The sequence below is a fragment of the Homarus americanus genome, unplaced genomic scaffold (assembly GCF_018991925.1).
Source record: "Homarus americanus isolate GMGI-L3 unplaced genomic scaffold, GMGI_Hamer_2.0 scaffold30858, whole genome shotgun sequence".
Taxonomy (NCBI): domain Eukaryota; kingdom Metazoa; phylum Arthropoda; class Malacostraca; order Decapoda; family Nephropidae; genus Homarus; species Homarus americanus.
The window spans coordinates 2,323,182-2,348,222 of NW_024737697.1; the positions used below are offsets into that span (position 1 = coordinate 2,323,182).

General features: G+C 36.8%; 1 protein-coding gene across 5 annotated transcripts in view; it reads right to left on the reverse strand.

Annotated features, from left to right (window-relative positions):
* LOC121873537 overlaps window positions 1-25,041 on the reverse strand; it is a 139,898-nt gene continuing 114,857 nt past the window's right edge. The window contains exons 6-9 of one of the 5 annotated variants that reach the window (XM_042377163.1): window positions 6,627-6,714; window positions 3,612-3,673; window positions 1,491-1,669; window positions 1-179 (exon numbers count right to left, since the gene is read on the reverse strand). In XM_042377163.1, the coding sequence (XP_042233097.1) occupies window positions 3,640-3,673; window positions 6,627-6,714 (122 nt within the window). In that variant the 3' untranslated portion in view covers window positions 1-179; window positions 1,491-1,669; window positions 3,612-3,639. Of the gene's footprint in view, window positions 180-1,490; window positions 1,673-3,606; window positions 3,674-6,626; window positions 6,715-17,640; window positions 23,492-25,041 lie in introns of those variants that run through there. The other 4 variants (XM_042377161.1, XM_042377164.1, XM_042377160.1 and 1 more) reach the window with 4 other exon arrangements.

The window sequence follows — 25,041 nt, forward strand, 5'->3', positions numbered from 1 at the left end:
CAGCCAGCAAGCAAGCAAGCAAGCACAGAGCAGAGCCGTCCAGGGCAGCAGCCAGCAAGCAAGCACAGAGCAGAGCCGTCCAGGGCAGCAGCCAGCAAGCAAGTACAGGGAAGTCCAAGGCAGTAGCCAGTAAGCACAGTCTAGGGCAGCACGGCACTCCAGTGTTCAGAACAACATTTCTGTACAAAATAAAATGTAAAATTAATATTCAAATTTTTTAACCATAAAAATGTTTTAAATATAGTAATGACAAAATGAACTGTAGTGTTTTAGACAAAATTCCTTAACACTTGACAGAACCAAATTTATAAACTCAATAGAAAAATAAGAATTTTTGTTAATTTAAATTTTTCACCAAATGATCCTTGAGAACAAGTGTCTAGGGAATATTATCAGTAACTGTACAGCAACTTAACCTAAGTGTACAAGTTATGGTTCATATTAACTAAACTATAAAAACCAAAATCCTTTCATTACAAAACTTACCCACAAGTGAGTTTAGTTTAACCATAATAGTTATTGATGCTTAACTACAATATTTCCTGTATCTTTGGTTCATAGTTTTGTTAATATATTTTAAATGTTTTCTTTCAATGACTTGACCCAGAACTTATTGATTTGTGATGAATATTTTTACTTTACGTCAATGAATTCCTCGAGTGGGTCAGTCACAGGTCTGGTACAGTATTACAAGTGAATGTTGCTAAGAGTACTTTATTATTTACTAAACATATTCATCTTGTAGGTAACTTTATGTACTTTACTGAATTAAAGTCAAGCATAAACATGACCAATAATTATTTCTGGTGTTATAAATTTGATGTATTAAACGATTGGTTGAGAAGTTATAAGTAGTTACGGCCAGAGGCCAGTTTTGGGGCTTTTAACTTAGGTCAATTGTTATAATATTCCTGTCATCAATAAAGGATCATAGGTACAGTCAGGATCAAAAGTGTTGAACACATGGCAATATCTGTCATCTACTCGAGTTATATGTTTGGGATATACTGTACTAATAACACAACAGTACTATCATTTTATGCCTGAACCACAAAATAGGACTAAACTACTTAATACAAAAGATCTTCGGTACTTACATGCCAAATACTGTCAAGTGTTCAGCACTTTTGACCAAGACTGTACATCAATTCTAGCCCCATAATCCCCTTTCAATATTCTCGACCCTTTACACATTTTCTCTTATATATAAATTTAAGTATAATTTCTCCATTACTTTCTATTTTGTCTTGAAATTTATAGCACCAAGAAATCTAGTATGGTCATTGAATATCCCAGAGCAATTTGTTTGCCTTTGGTTTTAAGGATAAACTGGCAGAGAAATTCCAATCCGAGAGTTGGAAAAGTTCATTTTGACACAGGCCGATAAAGTAAACTTAACTCCCCTCAAGTGATCATTCCGAGGCTATTTTATATATAATATCTTGTTTTTTGTGTATTTTTACATCAACTGAACTTGTTATATTCTTTACCTGAGGTAGAGAGGAGGGGTGGATGGCTGGGTCTGGGCTGTATCACCTGCTTCCTTTAGTTATGTTGTGAATCACTTGCCATCCTGATATTGGAGGAGAGAAGCCTGGTACAGCAGTACAAGTGAGGCAAGAGGTGTGGTACAGCAGAGTGCACACCTCTCCTTGACAAGGTCCAGAACCTACTGGAAGTAAAGTCACAAGTTATTACCTATAAAAAGTTTCAAGTAAAATATTTTCACAATACTAATTTATCCTAATACAGTATTGTATAACATGACCCTAAAATGAAGGTTTTATCCTCTATGGAAGTACCACATTAATCCACTTAATCTAGTACAGTGATCCCTCGGTTAACGAATTACCTTCCATAGGATTCTTAACTTCGGTTCACGAACATTCCCTCGATTAATGAAGTCCTTACGAGCGCCCCTCAACATGTTTTCGCTTGCACACTAGCTATCGTATTAATCCGCCAATACAGTAATCGGTTCTAGGGCTTAAATTCCTTACTATTTTAGTAAATATCAAGAAGTTTGTACTATTCAATAATTTCAAAAGTCTTGTATTAAAATGGTGCCATGGGGTGACTTCTCTTCCACCCTAATGCCTTCTCTTCTCCCTTCTCCTCCACCCCCATCATCATCATCCAGGAGCCTTCTACATACACACCTCAAAGTAAGTGTACTACCTTTTTTGTTGACTTTAGGCAATTTTCCGTGAGCTGGAACCAATTACCCAAAAACCCATTGAAACAATGGTTTCGGCTAACGAGCAACGTTCTAGAACGAATTGTGCTCGTTAACCGAGGGACCACTGTACAGTAATTGAAGAACAACACATTAGTAATGCACCATTAATAACCAGATTCAAAACTCCCAATAATCTGCTGCCAGAGTTAATGCTATAATTTAGGGCAATTTTATCATGCAGGTAAAACAGTTAAGTCACTATATATAGTCTCACCACCAAAGCCAGACTATAAACAAAGTATCGGCCAAATACAGTATTTAAATAAAACAAACTTGCCGTTAGTATGTTCATCAATGTTAAATAACCCGGCCCTCGCCTAGTGTTGGTAAACCAGCCAAGGTGCCCGGGAAAGTCCTTACTATTGATGTGAAAATGAAAGCAATAAGAGTCGGGTCAGAGCAGCATCGGGACAACAGATAAACCAGACCAAGACCAGAAAATATTATCTTGCGGTGTTACTAAATTAATATTTATTTATTATCGAAGTTAAAGTCTCCTCGTGACGGCCATTTTTGTTGTATTATCCTCAAGTGGTCTTCATCAGCTTAATGTTTACTTGTACAGAGATGGTGGTGTTAAAGACTAGCATTTCTAAGCAACAGCGACTTTCTAATATTTAAGACTTATTTTGGAACATTTATTCATTATTTACTCATTCTTTAATAAAATGGGATTTAAATCATGGTATTTATCATTTTGACTAATTTTGTTATAAAAACTCCTCTCCAGCCTCAACAACCTATGTCGTTCATTCTAAGAGTTATGATACTGTAGCAGGTCGTTCTTGGTTCTGATTTGGGTAATGTTGGTCAACAAAATATCTAATGTACTTTACCGATGTTACAGTATATAAAACAATCTTATCAGTGACAGTCTTTACCAGATTATTTTTCTCTTCACATTAAACAAAAGCTACTTTGTCTGGCCTGTTAATATATCCATTACCTTACAATGAAGTGCTATAGACAGACTTCCACAGAGGACACTGCCATGTTATCCAATAAAACATTATGATCAGCGGCCAAGTGTAAACTTCCCATAATAAGTGAACAGATTACAGTAACTGGTTTCCGTAATTACTGTATTTTGCCGATAATAAAAATGATCGAGTAATTTATTAACCCAAAACAGCAAAATGGCATCAACTAATACTTTGTTTACAGACACTGATTATTCAGCAAAATATTGATATTATCTGTAGCGGATATCAATTCATTGGTGCATCCCAAGTATTGTTCAGTGCAAATACTCTATTGATATTTACACTTAGAAGAGTTAACTAGACAATGCAGTCCATGGGTTACAATTATGTTCTTTGTCAAGAGTTTAGAGTAGAAAACACAATGAGAGATGACCTGTACTGTACCTAACCTGACTTGTGTCTCTGGTGCATCATGAGTCAGGTTACCAGAAGAACTCTTGTGGTCATCATCCTGGAATGAATAATTATTACTTAAAACTTAATTTAAGTATTTCCAGGAACAATATCTTAGTATATTAAGGAACACCTGTGAACTAGTTTACTGAGTACATGAAGCATTACACAGCACAACTTAAGCACCAGATATGAAAGGTGGAGAAAAACGTAAAGTAACACAGCCTTATTTTTACCATAGGTCTAACAGTAGTGATATAAACATTGATAAATAAGCTTTGATACAGTGTACAGTATTATGTAGTCATCTCCCTGATTATACTGTTAACTGCCCCCTTCAATGTTTCATACAACTGTACAGTACTAGATTATTGATGACCACTATGCAAGGTATCTGTTAGTGAAGAAAAGGTTTATTAAGAACTGTTGGTATGAGTAAGGCAGAGTAACAACACTTTCTCCATCAACTTATTTTAAGAATGTGGCAACATTAAAAAAAAGTAACTCAAAATAATCAAAACCAAGTTAAAATTTGAAGAAACTAACATTTACAATTATGTGTTAGACTAATCCAAGGACTGTGTACAAACATCAACAAGCCATCAACCCAGAACATTAATTTACAATTCTTTACAACTACATAAAGTTTCTTGTACAGTTTAATAAATAACTAGTTAAAAAAACTTTAAATTCCACCATCTATAACAGGTAATCCACATTCTTCACCTGGTATAAAGTTTATATAGAATACAAGTATAGTATTTCCCTGCTAACCTGACCTATAAGCCACGCCCCTCTTCTATCCTTATAGCTCATTGGTTCCCGAGCATTTTACCTCCCCGGACTGTGTATACAAGCCTGTATTTATATCAACCTTTTATAATAAATATTTAACATTTTCTAACATCCTCTGAAGAGCTAACGACTTGAGATCATTTACATTATAATAGTCCAGATAGTTATTATTTTATATATTAAGAGGTCTGTTTACCTATTGTCAACAGTTTGGATTTTCTATTTACCAATCAGCTGTTAGTATAGAAGAGGGGCAGGGCCTACGGGCCAGGTTAGTGTAGCAATAGTAGTTACCTGTATTAAGTATGGTTAATATATTAATTACAGTTAACTGTATTAAGTATAATTACCTGTATTAAGTATAGTTACCTGTATTAACTGAACTGGGAACAACATATTGGACAAACTGAGAACTATAGATGCAGGCAAGTCAATAATGCCAAGGCTGACGGCAGTTATTTAACTTAAGAGGGATCCAGTTACTGTCAGGACCTTAGAGCCAGCCAAGTGAAGGTACTTGAAGGAATATGAATATAAATGACAATTAAACTAAAGGTAAGAGACTTAATCTTTGTTGGATGTATTATAGATCACAGAACTGCAGTTTATTAAGCCAGGTCAGTTTACAGGCATCAATACTCAACACAGCAAATGGGTGACTCACTGGAGGAATGAAATCACCGAGAAACAGAAATGCAAACGCTGTTGAATATAGCCAGTTAAGTAAACTATTGGAGTGATAAAATATACTGTATACTGCAGATCAAACCCACTGACTCATGAATACAGAGACCATTCAGATTGTAGAAAGACTGAGTAAGATTGCCAGTCTGATTCCAAATGAGGTCAAGGCAAAGTCCCAAAAGCTTTCTAAGCGTGGGCACATCAGACCCATGACAAGATCGTAGTTACTCGGATCAGGGCAAGACCAGAGGCATCAAATAGTGTTCACCAGAGGCTGCAAACCTCCATGTGTTTGAGGAGTAACAACACAGTATTGTTCTCAGTCAAGTATTAAAACAAATCATCAAAACTAAAGGTACATAGAGCCCTGATGGGGAGCTTCCAGTGTTAAAGACTTAGGCAGTGAGCTCCCTAAATCTTGTTGTATAGAAGCATAAACAAGCAAGACGTCTCCCAATGACTTGAAAATGGCATTTGTAAGTCCTATATTGAAACATAACGTATGAATGAATAATTACAGTGCTGTATAGACCAATGAGTGACCGGCATATTGTGTAAAGGATAGCCAATTGGTTTATGCCATTGTCCAGCTTATAGGCAGGCACGGGGGGTGACTCGAGACAAGTTTATATACCTGTAATAGGGCATTACTTAGTCTAGAGTTCATAACTAGCAGAAGCCCGCCCCACTACAGGTCACAACATATGGTTAATGACAAGCCCAGAAATCTTTGGGCAATTTGTTTTTATCGAGTCGTTTACTGTTGGAATTTTGTGACTACAGTACTGTACTTGCCAACAGTAACAGCCAGCACTTGCCAATAGTGTAACAGAGCCAGTACATGCCATGTCCAGATGCAATCGACCACACCTTGACCCCAGCTGCAAAGTTAATGCAGCAGACTTGACATTTTACTATAGAACACACCGTCATTTTTCGTTAACCACCCATCACCTTTTAACGAGCTTCTCTTACCATTTAATAGATCGAGAAACTAATGTATACTTTAATTTAGCGGCATTCCAAAATTAAACACGATATCCACGATTTATTTGTGGTAGTGTATTTTAATTTGATGTTATGGTGACAACGTCGCTCTCGTTCGTAAAATACTAAAAAGAACACCAAACAAACCTTTGAAAACCAGACCTAATGTTTCCTACCTTGAGAAAATGTTAGGAATCGCTTAATTTATAAATCCCTCATCATACCACCTAATAAACACCAAAAACGTGAATAAGATAAACTTTTACCTTTGGATTTTTAGAAGTGCAAACGTTAGGTTAGGTTTTATAAGAGCTGTTTGGTGTAATTTATAGTATTTTACCCCACATTTCCCTCTACTTTAAAGCCCTGCCCACTTTAAACAAACAAATATTGCTAGTAATCTCCCCTACATCGTTGGGGTGGGAATAAAAGAAGTGATTCGCCTCAAAGATAAATTAAGAATCTTCCAAATCAAGAAAACTAGAGAAAAAAATACATGGAAAAAGGTGATTGGTAGTTAACGAAAATGCATCTAATAAACTTACCTCAATAAATAAGGTGCTGTACTATCCACGCTGACGACCACTGATGCACCAAACTGGCCTTTAATACAACAACAACTGGATCCATCATCTGTAAAGAAAAGATAACTAATATCAGTACATTGGCTGTCCTCAGGTTTTGGTAAGAGAATTTTTTTTTTTTTTTTACTTATTCAGTTTTTACTCAAATCTGACCTTTATTTCATTAGCAAATTATCGGTTTCTGCAAAAAATGAACATTAATTTTTAACAAACTGCCGATTTGCACAAAAAATTAAGTCAAATTTGAGTAAAACGCCAAAAATACACAAACCAAAGGATCCAACCCACCCACCTACCTACCCTAACCAAGTGACTAAGACCTCGGGTGAACATGGCGGGAACCTATGGACAGCCAAAGTTCCAGTGTTACCGTAAATCTTACGAGTAACAAATACTTTTAAGGTAAATCCTGTAACATACAAGACCAAGACAGTCACGTGGGTATGAACACCGCCACTATGAACACCGCCACTATGAACACCGTCACTATGAACACCGTCACTATGAACACCGCCACTATGAACTGGACAAAACTTAATCGTATTTCATTAATTTAAATAAAATCATCGAGCCAAAATTTTTAAGTATTCTTTAAGGTAACTTGTCAATGTGAGAGTTAATGACCATTAACCTATGCTTGTTCACTAGTGCTCCTTGTACCATTTAAGTATTTCCTTTTAAAATAAATCAGTACAAATAAATAACCTTAATATATCGTCCTTTACACAAGTATAAATTTAACCAATTAAATACATTAAAAATAAAACTTACTATCAAACGTAGTTGCATCCCACCTGCGACGCCTTCCCTAGCAACCAAATGAGCGGCGTCACCAGATGCTACCGTATCCTAGCAACCGAGCCAAAGACCGGTTACTTCTCGGGTTTTCCCAACATGACTCATAGATGACTCACGGCTGCTGGGTATATAAGCTCTGTCTCTCCATTGAGATTCATTCTGGCCTCACTTCTACAACACGCAACACCCCCTCCTCCGCCGCTGCCTGGCGGCCCTCACCTCTCCTCCGCCTGCCTGGCGGTCCTAGCTCCTGCCAGCGAGCATGGCAACCCACCAGCTGTCCTCTGAGCTTCCTCACCAACCAGCTTTCTCATTCTGGCCATTCTTCTTGAACACGCAACACCTACTCCAGCAAGCTCCTCGCTGTCCAGCTTTCATTCAACCAGGAGGCCAGCAACAGGCAACATCTTCTCTAACGAAGCTCCTGCACATCTACCTCCTTCAACACGCTACTCACCGAACGTCTCCACTGAGCAGCTCCTCACCACACGGCACCTCCAGCACCAGACTGTCTATCATATAACTTGTATTATACAAGAAAACCACCTTAGAGTTTCCATCCATCCTGAGTGCTAGACAACATTATACCACGAATTCCTACAAATGGTGACTCCCGGAGATTAGCACTCACACAGGATGGAGGAAACACTGATCACGCTCCCGGTCTTCAAGCAGCATAGAAGAATGGCTTATCCACACAGAAGCAGCTCTGTTACTCTAAGCAGACACCAGCTCCTCTTCCTGCCCCAAGCACCACATCCTGACGACCCCAGCACACCCGTCCTGCCTCAGACGCCGACCCCGGCCCAGCAGTAACCCCTGCCGCCCCTGCCGCGGCCTCTGTTCCTGAGTGCGGACCCACCCCTCTCTTTCTCCCTCAGGTACTCCTGCTGCTGTCGTGGACCCAGCTGCTGTCACGAGCCCTAATCCGCTTCTGCTGACGCAGCCCCTGCTCCTGACCCAGGCCCACACACCCCAGCAGGCGTATCTGACGACTCAGTACCTGCCGTGAGAAGCACACAACATTCATTGCCTCCACACACCCTCTTCTCCCTCAGGTACTCCTGCTAATGTCCTGCACCTGCTGCTGTCGTGGACCCAGCTGCTGTCACGAGCCCTTATCCGCTTCTGCTGAGCAGGCTGGTCCTGACCCAGGCCCACACACACACCCCAGCAGGCGCATTTGAGACCCTGTACCTGTCGTGAGGGAAGCACAACTCATCGCCTCCACACACCCCTTTTTCTCCTTCTCCCACAGATAGTGTGTATATTGACAGTCGTAATCAGCGACCAGGCTCATTCACGCCATCGCGTTCTCACATGAGGCATGCACACCGGTCTGCCTCACATGTGCTAAGCAACTCTACAGACAACAAGTCTCCTACACCGCCTGGAGGGAAGGGGAGTATTGTAGTGGACGTCTCCCCTACAAACTGCGTGGTTGCACCCACCTCGGCGCCTTCTAGCAACCAAACGGCGGGCGTCCAGATGCTACTGTATCCTAGCCGAGCCAAAGACGGTTACTTCTCGGGTTTTCCCAACATGACTCATAGATGACTCACGGCTGCTGGGTATATAAGCTCTGTCTCTCCATTGAGATTCATTCTGGCCTCACTTCTACAACACGCAACACCCTCCTCCGCGCTGCCTGGCGGCCTCTCCTCCGCCTGCCTGGCGGTCCTAGCTCCCGCCAGAGCATGGCAACCCAGCTGTCCTTCTCTGAGCTTCCTCACCAACCAGCTTTCTCATTCTGGCCATTCTTCTTGAACACGCAACACCTACTCCAGAAGCTCCTCGCTGTCCAGCTTTCATTCAACCAGGAGGCCAGCAACAGGCAACATCTTCTCTAACAGCTCCTGCACATCTACCTCCTTCAACACGCTACTCACGAACGTCTCCACTGAGCAGCTCCTCCCACAGCACCTCCAGCACCAGACTGTCTATCATATAACTTGTATTATACAAGAAAACCACCTTAGAGTTTCCATCCATCCTGAGTGCTAGACAACATTATACCACAATTCCTACAAGAAGACCGACAGCACCTCCGCCTCTGTGTCTGTATTGAAACTGAAACGCCACCTTCAATCATCTCCGTCTACTATTCTTGCCAAAACCTTATCCGAATAAGGTAATCTTAAAATATATCCAACCTTAATAGAACATACAACATTTAATAAAAAATTTAGGTTAAATGAATTAATATCGTAATAAAGAAAAGAAACAATAAGAAAACCTCTACGGAAAAATAAACAGAAATAATAATAATACTGTACATTACTCTAAATTGTTCAGCCGGATAAACTTGTGTAGGACGGAAAGTTACGTCTATATCGATAAAAAATGTGATATTTTACATCATCCTAGGCGCCATCTGTTGAGCTGACCATTACTATGAGAAACGCTTTAAATATGGTATTACTCATTATCACGTTTGTTTTTGAATTTGAGTTTCACCCGTAGATGATGTAAACAAACCATAGTATTTGTGAAAAGCCATAGTATATGTAAATAAACCACAGTATAAGTAAACAACCCATAGTATATGTAAACAGAGCAACGACGCACAGTGCTCACTACCTGCCATCTATTGAGCTGATCCAGCAGTTGTAAGAGCTAATGACCACAGCGATTCATTAGATTCCTGTCTTTCGTATATAGTCTTTGGTGTGTTGACCAATCGAGCTGCTCACATTACTGATTTACTTAATTATATCATAATACTTTAATATGACAAGCACATTTACTTTTATTCTGATAATATAATACTTTTAACTAAACCTTACTCAGAGAACTTTCGTGGGAAATATAAACGAAATACTTCCCAACTACAATAATGGTAGTTACCGACCTTACTGGGTGGTTATCATGATTATATATATATATATATATATATATATATATATATATATATATATATATATATATATATATATATATATATATATATATATATATATATATATATATATATATATATATATATATATATATAGTTAGAATTCACTTAACGCGTCAATTGAACCCAGAGGGTCCTGCTATGAACAACAGAACATATGGGATTAATTCCAGTAGAAACCGGCCCGACCCCAAATTCCACTTTTTGAAGGCACATACCTATGTTGTAGTAAAATAACATCTTAATTTTATGATGGTACATGCACACAATTAATACTTAAGAGAAATACAGTCGCCAGTTAATGTCCATTCAAATAATGGACTCAACTCCCTCCCCTCTCACACTACACTGCCGGCTCTTCCCTCTCAGAGAAATTTTTGGGGAAAACCACTAAATTTTAATAAATAATACCTCAAACTAAAGTTAGGATATAAATTGACATTGCTGGATTCCTTGTAAGACTAGGAATATTTTGAATATAAATGTCATATATTTTGCACAAAAGATAACATAGTTACCAAAAATTTTTATCTAAAATTTGTATGTTTAATGCAAAATATATGATGTTTATATTCAAAATGATCACCAAATTATAAGAATTCCAGCAATGTAAATTATATTCTGACCGGTAATTTGTATGAATTTTATGAGCTAAAACAAATATCTTCAGTTAATAAAAAAAAATAATCTTCACGACTAACTATCTGTCAATCAAAGTACCCCACCTTGCCTCTTCCAACCGCGGGTCAGTCCCAACCTCCCCCCACCCCCACCAATCCTCCTTCCAGAGTTTTTAACATTTAGTATTAAATAATACCTCAGATTAAAGTTAGGATAATATAATTGACATTGCTGGATTTTGTAAGACCAGGAATATTTTGAATATAAATGTCATATATTTTGCACAAAAGATAACATAGTTAATTTGAGAAAAAATTTTATCTAAAATTTGTATGTGTAATGCAATATATATGATGTTTATATTCAAAATGATCATCAAATTATAAGAATAGCAATGTAAATTATATTCAGACCGGTAATTTGTATGAATTTTATGAGCTAAAACAAATATCTTCAGTTAATAAAAAAAAAAATTCTTCACAGGGTAACAGATGGTCGGTCGGTTCCTCCACCCCCCACCAAGCCCAGGAGATGTGTGGGATAACCACTAAATTTTAATAAATAATACCTCAAACTAAAGTTAGGATAATATAATTGACATTGCTGGATTCCTTGTAAGACCAGGAATATTTTGAATAAATGTCATATATTTTTGCGCAAAAAGATAACATAGTTACTCTGAGAAAAATTTTTATCTAAAATTGTCTAATGCAAAATATATGATGTTTATATTCAAAATAATATCCAAATTATAAGAATTCCAAGCAGTATTATATTCTGTGGTAATTTGTATGAATTTTATGAGCTAAAACAGGCAGTCAGGCAGGGTGGCTGGTGGGGCAAATCTAAAATAGCGTCTCGTGAGCCGGACACTCACCGCGTATATGTGGAAAAAATCGTGTTAAGTGAAAGTTCAGCTGGCGAGCACGCATATATATGATAAGCAGCGTTAAGTGTAAGAAACAGTTAGTAATACTGTATGATGATATATATATATATATATATATATATATATATATATATATATATATATATATATATATATATATATATATATATATATATATACTGTATATATATATATATATATATATATATATATATATATATATATATATATATATATATATATATATATATATATATATATATATATATATATATATACAGTATATATATATATATATATATATATATATATATATATATATATATATATATATATATATATATATATATATATATATATATTATATATATATATATATATATATATATATATATATATATATATACAGTGGGTATGCTATAACGAACGGATCCTACTACGAATATTCCTATAACGAACGGTTTTACCTATAAAATTGAGAATGCTATAACGAACGCAACTCCTACAACGAACGCGGATGAATACGGGACTATTTCGCCTGGCGCATGAATATTGTTGTACCGCGACCCACAACAAGAGCGTCAGGCGCCATCTTTGTCTCATTGTGTAGCCAGTGCACCACTGTTATTTTTGAAATTTCGTCTTTTGATGTGGAAATTCGCGTTATTTGTATAACTATTTTGTTATACAAGTATACAATTGTAACAATGAGTCGTCCAAAGCGAGTGAGAAAGCTAATAACCCTTGAAACTAAGAAAGAAATTGTAAAGAAACGTGAGAATGGAAGAAGCATTGCGAAACTTAGTGATGAATATGGGATGGCTAAATCGACTATATGTACGATTTTGAAGAATAAAGAGGAGTTAAAAACTGTGCAAGTGGCTAAGGGAATCTTTAGACTTAGCAAAGCAAAGTGTAATGTGATTGAAGAGATGGAAAATTTACTCTTAGTGTGGATAAAGGAGAAAGAAATGGCAGGTGGTAACATTAGTGAAGCTATAATTTGTGAGAAGGCTAAACAATTGTTTGAGGACCTTAAAGCCAAGACTCCCAGTGGAAGTGATAGTGATGTGCCAGTGTTTAGGGGTACCTGCATGCTGAATAACACTAAGGTAAGATAAAGTACCGTATTTTTTACATTTTCCACAGAATTTTTTCAGTGTTAAGTGGTTGTATTTGGGGGCCTGGAACGGATTAATCCTATAACGAACGAATGCTATAACGAACGAGGTTCTGGAACCAATTACGTTCGTTATAGCATACCCCACTGTATATATATATATATATAATATATATATATAATATATAATATATATATATATATATGGGGAAGATTAATAAAAAAAATTTTTATGAAATGAACAACACTTACTGAATACTGTACAGTGGTCTAATCAGGTTTGCTTTAAGCTTACTGAGAACTAAGACACTTGAGTATGTAAACAGACTGGGGCTGATCAGGTGTTGCCACATTCATTAGGTTTATTTTATTTATTGATTCAGTATTTATTCTCATATGATTGGCCTCTTATGGTTTATGGTTCATCGTGATTAATATAACGTCTTCATTAATAGAAAAAATACAATACTATATGTAATTTGTAATATGACTTGAAATTAAAAGGATAAGCTGTATCAGAAGGTTATTTACTCAAGATCCGTTAGTGTGAGAGCTTTCAGCAGACCAGCTTACAACAGGGGTCACTATAACACACTGTGTAGTATTTGATATGGAAAAACCTGTTATGAAAACAAAGGTAAGCACTGGGAAGCTTTACTCAACTTAATGCAACATCAGTATCCATAGATCTGTAATAAACAGGATAAACAGGAATTACAAATTAAGAATGACTAAGCTTCAAGTAACAGAATTGGCTATACACAAATAAACATAACATAAGAAATATAAGAGAACTTCAAACAATATAATCTAGAGCACTTAACCAACTAGGCATAACACGGCATTCACCCTGCCTTTAAAACAACCATCAGCATACAATTACAGTGCATAATTGCCCAGATAGGACGGCATATGTCTGGAACGCAGCGCGCGACGGGGAGGGGGCTGAGTTGGTGATGCATCTGGCTGCCAATTTCCCGTGGTCTGCCATTTACAGCTGCTCGTCCCTCTCAGCTACCGGGTGTTCATTGAGACATTCATCTAAACTTTGTATAGGAACACGTTCACTGCTGGCCTTGTCTTGAAGTGTCTCTGTGCTTGATTCAACACCTTTGGGCGCGAGATGGTGCAGAAACACTGTGGTTTCCTCTCCATCTGGAAATCTGATGCTCACATATTGCGGATTACATCAAGTAATTCCACCTCGTCCACCAATGCATCATATTTACTGTAACACTTTGCACTTGAGATACACAGGCTTTTGAGTCATTAACCAGGTGGGTATTGCCCATCCACTGGCCGATCTCCGTTGGTAGTCAAACATCCGTTCGAGAGGAGTGGTATTAGTGGCAGTTGACAGCAGCGAGCGAATGCAGTGGAGAGCATCCCTGAGGACATCTTCCCAATGAGTAGTAGGTAGATTTCTGGATTTCAGGGCGTGTCACCGCTCTCCAGATGATGCCATTATAGAGCTCCACTTGACCATTGCCCTGGGGGTGGAATATCCCAGCCTATCTCTGATTGTCCCAAGCAAATCATCTGGCGATGGGTATCCCAAGTCCTTTCCTGATTTAAAAAACTTAGGAAATCAGTGATGAAAGCTTTAACTTCTACTGTCAAAAGTTTTCATCTTTCTATGCCTCTTTTTGGCACCAGCACCCAGCAATCAAATACACATGACGATACCAGATAACTAATTTATTTATACTGTACCTACATTAAAGACATAACCGTATAATTATATTAACTTTATACTCACATTAAAATGATCTTCACAACAGTAGAAGCAGTGCTCTTGGGAAACTTCTCTTCATTTCCCTTGGTACTAAGACGAATATGTTTCCTGGTGTGGCTCTGTCTGTACTCTTACACATTGGAGCAAAGCACCAACTAGGCCTTTTTCTTTCTTGAGCATTATTTTTGGTCAAAGGTGGCTGCCAAAGTGTGCAGATCAACTGCATAATTCCCGCCCTTGCTTCACCACCAAATGGTGACGTCACAGCTAATCACTGGGCGTTTTGCAGTCACATGACTTCTGAGCAACTTTAACCCTTATTCTTCATACTGTTTGGCATATTTTATTAGAAAATATGGTTACCATAGTGAAATTCAGCATATTTTTTACTAGAAGTAGTTTTTTTTTTAAACATGGAGACTTAAATTGTCTATTGTAGTACATCTGAATTAAATAATTATCCATGTGGGTCTCTAATATTATTTTAATTCTAAATGGTAATAAAAAACCCTGTGATACAGCATGCCCTTCAAATTCGCGGGGATTAGGTTCTCAAAATGGCTCTGAATAACATTTGCTGACTTGGGGGGGGTATATTTTTACTTGTGTACAAAGAAATGTATATTCCCTTTACAGTCTCTCCTCGACTTACGACGGGCTTCTGTCGCGATGACCAGGTCGTAAGTCAAAAAGGCGAAAATAATACGTATTAATTGTAAAATGGGTGTCTCCTTTTCTTCTCAGCACCACGAGAACTCTCACTTTTATGCTTGCCAGCCATTTTAAAGGGAATTACAAACGAAAATTTTGTCAGTACACAGCGCGATCACTAACGTCGGGACTAGAAAATAAGTAATTTGAAAAATATTTTATACGAAAACGGCGGTTGTAAGTACGGGTAGTCGTAAGTCGAGGAGTACAGTGGTCCCTCGGTTAACGAACACAATTCGTTCCAGAAGGTCGTTCGTTAACTGAATCCATTGTTTCAATGGGATATTGGGTAATTGGTTCCAGCTCACCGAAAAATACATACAAAGTAAAAAAAATGCAGTAAAGTACACTTACTTTGAGGTATGTATGTAGAAGGCTCCTGGTTGATAATGATGATGGGAATTAGAAGTGGGGGTGGAGGAGAAGGGAGAAGAGAAGGAAGTGGGGGTGGAAGAGAAATCACCCCATGCTTGATGCCGTCATTTCACCAATAAAATTTTAAGTTCACTTGGTGTAATTCAAGATTATTTTCTTTAAATCAACACTGCACTGCACTATAAATTGTCAATATATTAAATAAATTTCAGAATGACCAATAATTGTACTGTAAAAACATAAAAATACTGTGTTCAAGAGACCTACAAGCAAGATGTTTCCTCCACTGAACAGACACACAAACTGACGCCATGGTGGGTGAGTGAAGTGGCTGATGGGCGCACCAAATACTAGTTCCCTGTACTGCAATTATGTTAAATAAGTGTTAAAATGACTAATAATTTAAATGTAAAACTTGGGAAAATATTGAATAACACAACCTTCTTGATATTTACTCCAATGGAAACGAATATAAGCCCTAGAACCGATTACTGCATTGGCGGACTAATATTCCAGCTGGTGAGCAAGCAAAAGAACATGTTGAGAGGAATTCGCTAACCGAATTTTTTTCGCTAACCGAATTGAAGATTCTTATGGAAGGTAATTCGTTAACTGAAATTTCATTAACTGAGGCGTTTGTTAACTGAGGGACCACTATACCTGTATATGTTTGCCCTTAAGACATTTATTTATTTTACCTGTATTGTATATATATGTGTGTGTGTATAGACACACACACACAAAATACATACATATGAATAATAATGGGAAAATCCTCTCAAAAATAATTAAAAAAATTTTTTATTAAAAATGTTGAGTCTACCATCAAGTCCACTCAGTACTTTATTGATAACAAAGCACAAAGTAAAATTGAGGGTAGACTCAACATTTTTAATAATTTTTTCTGATTATTTGTAAAACGATTTTCCCATTATTATTTATTTGTATGTGTTTTGTGTGTGTGTGTGTGTGTGTCTACACACACACACATATACAGTATATATACAATACAGGTAAAGGAAATTACTGTCTCTAGAACGAATGGCTCCCAGTCCAGGCCGCAAAAATGCCAGCAACTTTCAAACTACCCTTACACATTCTTTGGTAAATCCAGGGTGTCATCTGCGAATAATAGACCGTGAAATAAAAATCCGCGAATTATCCGAGCGTACTGTACTCTATGCTGTGAGAAATAAGACAAGAAAATTAGATTTTATTTTGTGGAATAATGTAGAAAGGAAAATATCATCTACTAATGTATAAAAGAAAAAAAGAACAGTATCTGTTCATGAACATGAGAGCTACATAGAAATATATCCAAGACAATTGGCATGGTGGCATCATAATCACCACCTATTGTATAATGGCAGGGTAATATATAGGGGCTGTTCAAGGATCACATCCCATGGAAGAAAAAAAAAATGTGCCCCTTTGAACTTTCTGGTTGCATCCGCCCCCTCCGTGTATAACCCTGATTATGGGCCCAGCCCATCTGCCCCCTCCTCCCCCAGTATGCCACTGGTGTACACTAATTGACATTACATCACATCCTCGTTGGACCTCCTCCCTCTAGTATACTGGAAGAAAGCCCTTTGCCCTATTCTTCCTTTCAGAATAACAGCTACAATAAGGAGTGAACAGACTAACTCTGGTAGTCCCAGCCACTCACAATGGCCTTGTGAGGTGAGTGCATTACATGAATTATCTAGTGATGGGTAACTGGCAATAAAACCAATCCTATATGTTACTACAATCTAGCACAATGTTTTGGTGCATATAATCCTTGTTGATACTCTACCTTTCACTTTAAGGATATTGAAAGAAATATAAATTTAGATAGTACATTACCATTCCAGCATGACAGTACAACACTGTTAACACAATAATACCTCACATAGTCTAATAACATTCTTAATAATAGCAAAAAGCTATCTTTGACTATGTATACATTTATGAAAGTACATAATACCATATAGCAAAATACAGCATTAATCAGAGCACATATAACACATAACCCACATGCTCCTTTAGTCAACTGTTGACTGAACGGCCCTTCAACATTGCCCAATCACAGTAAAGCCACAAAAGGAATTTTCCATCTCACTTTCAACATCATTATCACTCTTGCACTGTTTTAAGTTAACTTTTACATTTTCAGTTTCAATGCACAATTTTGTTTTCAGTTAAACCACTTAGGCCAATGTATACTGAGATTCCTCATGACAAATGGAACTATTTCCTTGGGCTCTAAATTATACTACTGGAGAACTAGGTCAAGAGCTCATTCGATTTTCAATGTTAAAAAATTCTTAAATTTGGTCAAAAAATCTTCTTTAACAATATAATAACATATTAAACTATTAATACTAATTAAGAGACCATTCATCTCCCTTAACCTAAACTTACGGTCTGACCTTGATAGTGCTTTACAAATACTAACTTTTCACAGTGATGTACTGTATACAGTAACAATATTTTTTGTACACATTTATTTCCATTATCAATACCTGTATGTTTAATTATCATAAAATCAAACCCTCTATTTCTTCATTGTATTAATTACATTTTTCCTGAAAAAAAACACAGTCTAAACTAATGTCACCTTTCTATGTACAGTACAGAGTATACTGTATCAAAAATTTTGCTCACCTAGAAACTATTTCAATCTTTTCTTACATTAAGGTGCCATTATTCTATGACAAGTAAAAATATTTTCTTGAGAAACTCTTATGGATGAAAACACAGTCCAACCTCAATAACTCATAAAAGAGGTCATTTATATCTTATAGTACTGTCCAATCCTACAAATCTATAATACTCAGTCATCAGTATTCTTCCAACTAAAGTAAATATCCACCTGGAGTCACACACACACACACACACACATGCAAATAAATCACTGTAGGTGTGCGTGATCCATGTATATGTTGATAACCTCATACATAAAGCCACAACTCGGTAACACCTTTGCTTTGGTTTAAGTTAAATCAGTTTTCACTTCATTTGTGACAATCCCTCTAACTGTGAGATTTCAATTTCTAAAACCATCAGAAATCCATAAGGTTTGGTTGAGAGCCAAAATCATATAAAGGTTCACTGTTGTCACTATGTGTGTGTGTATGCTGAGTCAGGATTACACTGATAACTCTATGTTTCATTCATACTAAGTCAATGCCAGAAGACTTACATTATATGATCTTTTATTTTCTCATATTCTCTGTTATTCAGCTTGTTACTTCAGTATGTGATCAATGAGGATACAATACCCTACAGGCAATGGAAAATCTATAAAGGGTTTATATAAATGAAATTTCAATGAACCAAAAATTATACAGACAAATTCATTTGGAACGTGACTACATTTGTTTTATCTTAAAAACTGCAGACGAATATTATGAAATTTTCATAAAGATTTAAAAAATACCTCATATATTTCTAATTACAATTCAATGCTTACTATCTGAGCAACAAACATCAAGTTGCACTATACCCTCATTAATTCGACATAAAAAAGGGGCTCTGGGTCACTTGAATTACTGAAAAACCCAAATTAACCGAGTTCAGAATATTTTAACATTATTAAAAATTTCCTAATTTTTTAGTTTGATTATTCGTTCACTTTCTGTTCAGATTTTGCGCCTTGCCTTGGCTGCCACATAACATGATTTATTTATAATTACTGTGAAAACATAAATATTTTTTTAATGTACATACAGTAATAATAAAGTAAATAATACAGTAATAAATAAATGTAACACTGCGAGGTGAGCTGACGAGGCGCAGGGTAAGATGACAAGAGGGTAAAGTGACGAGGCAGGAGGTGAGTTGGCGTGACAACTGATCAATGAATAAACCAGGGCATATGGAGATGCATTATACACTACATAATATTTATTAAGTAATGATATTTACGCTACAATATTATTTGTTAAGTGCCCAAGACAGATCCTGTGGTAAGCACCAACCCCCCCTTGAGCAGTTACAATGATAGTGATTGAGAGATGGTGAGTGCTGGAAACATTATGAGGGAAAGCAGGAATGATCAGCTGTTACTGCTCTGTAAACAAGAGACTGGAAATTTACTATGGTGCCACAGCTCATCTGGGATTGAGTGTGGGATGTTTGGGGGAAAATTAACCCAGCACCAAATGAACCTAAACAACATGGGAATTATTGTGTACTGTCATTATAAATAGATCGCTGTTTAAGAGCACAGGAGGTGAATTGTCCTCTCCTCCCTCCTCCTCCGCCACCTCCTCTCCCCAGCTATGCACCCAAACGTAGTTTTGTACAACATCTTAATATAATTCATAATATATTCCTATAATTCATTCATCTTAATCTATTTCATAACATTCCAATAATAATTGACTTTTCGGAACCGCTCAGTTATTCTCTTCAAATCGTTTAATTCATTTTTTAAAAACAAACAAAAGCATATGAACTGTAAGCCAAAATCCGAATTATAACGTTCCGATTTAATGAGGGTACAATGTGTATGAAAAAAAAAATATTGCCTTATTAATCAATCATAGTCTGTGAATAGCTATGTGTAAATGAACTATGATTCACCTGTAAGTACAATACTGTATACCAGTACCTGTACTGAAGAACTCTTAAGCAATTATGATATAAAGACAGGGACGAACCCAGGCACCAATCTGGAGGGGGAACAAACCTGACATAGCATCATATAATGTTTCATATTATCAGATATTAAATGCCAGTTGAGAGTAACAAACTTTAGTTTCTAACAATGAAATAAATCAAATCAGTAATTACTGTTCATGTTGGGTTTTCATTATTTTATGATTTTGTCAGGAATTACAGCAATGTCTTTTTTATTTACTAAAAAATGTGACAAAATGTAGCCTTATCATTATTATGACAAATATGTCAGTATGACTGAAAGGAAATAATTACAGTGTGGATGGTGAACAAGACTCATACACAGCTCTTCCTCATATCATCAGACTTTTTTTCCTTATATGAATCATGGAAGCCAGGATCTCCTGCTTACAGGTTTACAATATACAGTAAATCATCATGAAATCAACCAATTGTCTCAAAATGTTTAAAAAAATGCCTCTCCTGCTGGGGGAGCTATCGCTCACTCCAGATCTCCAATTTTATTGCCTCACACCTTTGGTGCTTGCACACACCCCCCCCCCCCCCACACATGACTTGGGTACCGGTATGTGGTACTGTTGCATCAGGTTTGCACTCCCCCCAAGATTGGTGCCTGGTTCTGCCACTGATAGATTTAAAATTGTTTGATCTAATGATGAAATATTTGTGTTCATGAGCAATACTATATGATCTCCAGGTCCTAATCGGAGCCTTCTACTGTCCTGAGGTGGTTACAGCTTCCATCTAGGACAAAAGCAACTCTAAAGAAACTAAGGAGAGGGACCACAAGATGTGACAGCTGCTGATCTACACAGTAGATATATGCTGGCATGGAAGAAGGGAGGTAATTCATCCTAGATGAGGCAAGAAGAACATCAAGGGTATGTATGAATTTCAGTTTCTTTTGGGGGAAGACTGAGGTGTGAATCATCTAACTCACTGATGAGTGGTATAATTTAATTTAAAACTAACTCTGGTGTAAGTTCCACCAAGTTGTTAGTTCAACAGTACACCCTCATTAACTGCAACATACTCTACTAAATGACAATAAATATATCTTCTTGAGGTTGGACTATGTTAGTTTTAATCATCATTATGCTTAATAAGCGTATTTATCCTATATAGATCCTTTTCCATGATAATTTCTTTTCATATTTCTATGGGAATATCATGTGCATCTTCTGCATAAAATTGTAATTTCCAATGTCAATAGGCCATCAAAAATATCAGAAACCCTAAATGTCTACAAAAAGGACTACTGACCGTGAAACTTAGCAGGTGTTTGTACAGTACTGTACTTAGCATCACTATTAAGCAATTGGACCCGGGGACACACATGTCCTGTTTATGCTCACCACTCGATGGAAATCCCCCAATCTTGGTCTTTCTCACAGAATTTAACTTCTCAAGGACAATCAACCAAAGCAATAATATTTATATGTCACTCGTACAAGTGTACTTGAGAAATGCCTTTGATCCAAAGACAATCATTTACATTTCAAAATATCAGTGTCATTTCTGTAATAAATTTATGCAGTGGGAATGGATGTTACTCATTATTAAACTGTCTACATGGCAATATCTCATCAAGTATTCATATATAAACTTACAAAAAAAAAGCAAAAACATTATAAATATTAAAATTTTACTAAAGAAATTTAGAGAATAAATGTCAGAAAATATATATACCAGTACACGGCTACATCCTTTCCTGCATCCAAAATTTTGAATGAGTGTATACCATACATACGAGAGTTCCATGCTAAGGTTTGATGCTGAGTTACAGGCACACAGCTGCCACATTGCCCAGTCCTGTCTTGACCAGAACACACTACCCTGAGTCTCATGCTGGCTAATATGCCTAAATACAAATACAACCCATTTGACAGACATCAGTATAAAGGATATAAAGGCTATTACTATACAGATTACTATTAGTTTACTTCTGAGGCTAAGGTTCTCAGATCATGGTACATGATCTGGTCATGGTACTAGTTCTTATAACCTGTAGTGATCAGTAAATTAAACAACAGAGATTAGCTGAATGTCAGTATATATTATGTTAAATGTCCATCATTACTCTAGTAACAAAAAATTATTAAATATGTTGATGATAACTTATGACATTTCAATAAATTAGAATTTAATTGATCTTTGTGAATAAGTTAGTCATATTATCTTTTGTCAAAATTTTAAACTTTACCATTAATACATCTTAGTAAAAATCCACACAGAGTACCCAGTACCTCTATAAACGTAATTATTGGCTCAAAGTAAAATGTAGCATCATAAAATTCTTTATATCTTTCTAAATCAACTGTATAACAGCTGCAGGTTCTGCCCAACATGATGCTCGACATTATTTTAATGAAGAGATATTTAAATTACAATTAAAACCATGTTCAGGACTTTGAGGATCATTTTCACAGATGTTAATGAGTGCCATGTGTCATAATCTAATAATAATACTAACTGAAAAATCTAGAAAATTTCTGCATGGATCAACACGGTCTTCATACTGATGCACAAGTCCAAAGTTTTGTTTATAGTATGGTGACAAGCCTTTAGCTACAGCTTCAGTATACAAGTAAAGCTTCAAGCAAACCCTGGACCCAATATAAATTTTAGAGTAAAAAATGGAATTGGTTCATTTTAAAAATTTTCATCATGGATAAACCTGTACTAAATATAAATATTTTGGCCACATATTTTGGCTGTAGACATGCCAATACTCTCACAGGCAGTTTAATCAACACGTTTTTTATCCATAAAATGAACAGAAATGCAATTGACTTGTTTTGAAGACCATCAGTCTGGTCCTGTCTAGTAGTGATAAAATATAACCCACCAACACTGTTAGTTGCCTTTCTTTTGTTGCATAGTGAAAATACACTCATCAGTTAATTCAGGGAAGACTCTGACCATTCTTTCTGGGTTCATGAGCACTTGGCCTGAAGCTCATGAGGGGGTGTTAACAGCTGCCGACTGCATGATGAAAGCTGGGACTGGGTGCTGGTACTACCTGTTGGCACTGCTTTACTACTCAACCCTGTAAATGGCAATGTTTCAACCAGTTAATGAACTGACTTATTTCCAGTCTTATACTACATGTCGCAAAATGAATATTAGTCAAACAAGTCATTATACGCGTGAGAACCTATTCAAAATTACAGATTTGTCACAGGAAAAATGACAGGTAATAAGTCACATGTTTTAAATAACTTATACTGTAGTATAAAGTAAAGTAATTAAAAAACAAACATTTGTGCTATTTCTTAATAAGCATGTGTAGGCTAGGTAACTGTAACTTTCTTTTCTGGCAATCTTACATACATCCTTCACTCGAAGTCTTATACCAAAGTTTCTTACACCCAATGCAAAACATTGTACAGTATTTTTGCAATTTAACAAACTAATTCGAGCCACCCCTTTATGTTAAATCAAAATTTCCGGTAAATTTAACTTTCCGTTAAATGGAATTTCCGTTACTTTCGCTCAATTTACCAAACTATTTCACTAAATTGAGCATGATTTCGTTAAATTCTGCACCAAATGTGCCACACGTCGCTTGACGCACCAGATTTGTTTACATCTGCTCAGTCTGTGTCCTGCTGTCACTGCGTGTGTTGTTCACTGCTACCTCTCGATGATCAACTAACTACACTGGAGCACCTTAGCTTTCGTCTTTATTCAAGGCATCTTCAGTGGCAACTGAATTTACAGGAACTTTTTTTTTTACGGGGAACAGCCTACCTGGGCACAAGTCATCGACCCACAACAGGGCCAAGAGGGCGAAAAAACAAGAGTAAAGAGAAATGAAAAAAGAAGAGAAAAAGATTGTACAGTATTAATCTACACCACAAAAATGCCAGAAGACCAGTTTTTTGAAGTGAGATAGATTGTAAGAGCATGGAAACACAGAAGAAGGCAGAGCATTCCACAGTTTGGCTGTGTGAGGAAAGAAGGAGGTACTATAACGGGCTATTCTCGTGTGACCGACATCCACAGAGAAATGGTGGGCACCGCGGGCAAGACGTGTGTTACGAGCCTACAGTCTTGCCGGTGGTACACCGGATGCCAAATCCACTGAACATTGCCCGTTAAGAGTACCTGTAAAAGAGAGAGTGAAGCAACATTGTGGCGAAGAGAAGAGAGATTATCAACTAAAGGAGGAGAGTTAATAAGATGAAATGCCTTTGATTTCACCCATCTAACAGTTGGACAGAAGAAGAGCCACCCCAGATATGAGAGTAGCACTCCAAGTTAGGATGTGACAAATATCTGGATGAACCATTGGACGAAAGCGCGTTACAGGATCAAAAATACAAAAAGTCTCGTTTGAGTCCTTGATACAGCGCAGAATATTGTTTACTCCTAAAGAATGAAATGATGAAAGAGTAAGGTGTATTGCATAACATGGTTGAAATTCAAGTGAAAAATTCTCAATTAAAGAAACACCTCCAAGGTTATTTGTTATACATGATATCTTTGTCATAAAAAGCATGGAAAAATCTGAGGCAAGCCGAGCATCGTAAGTGGAAGAAGGCACAGTAGTTCCACACCCCCGGCCCAACAACCCATTCATAACTGCATAAATTT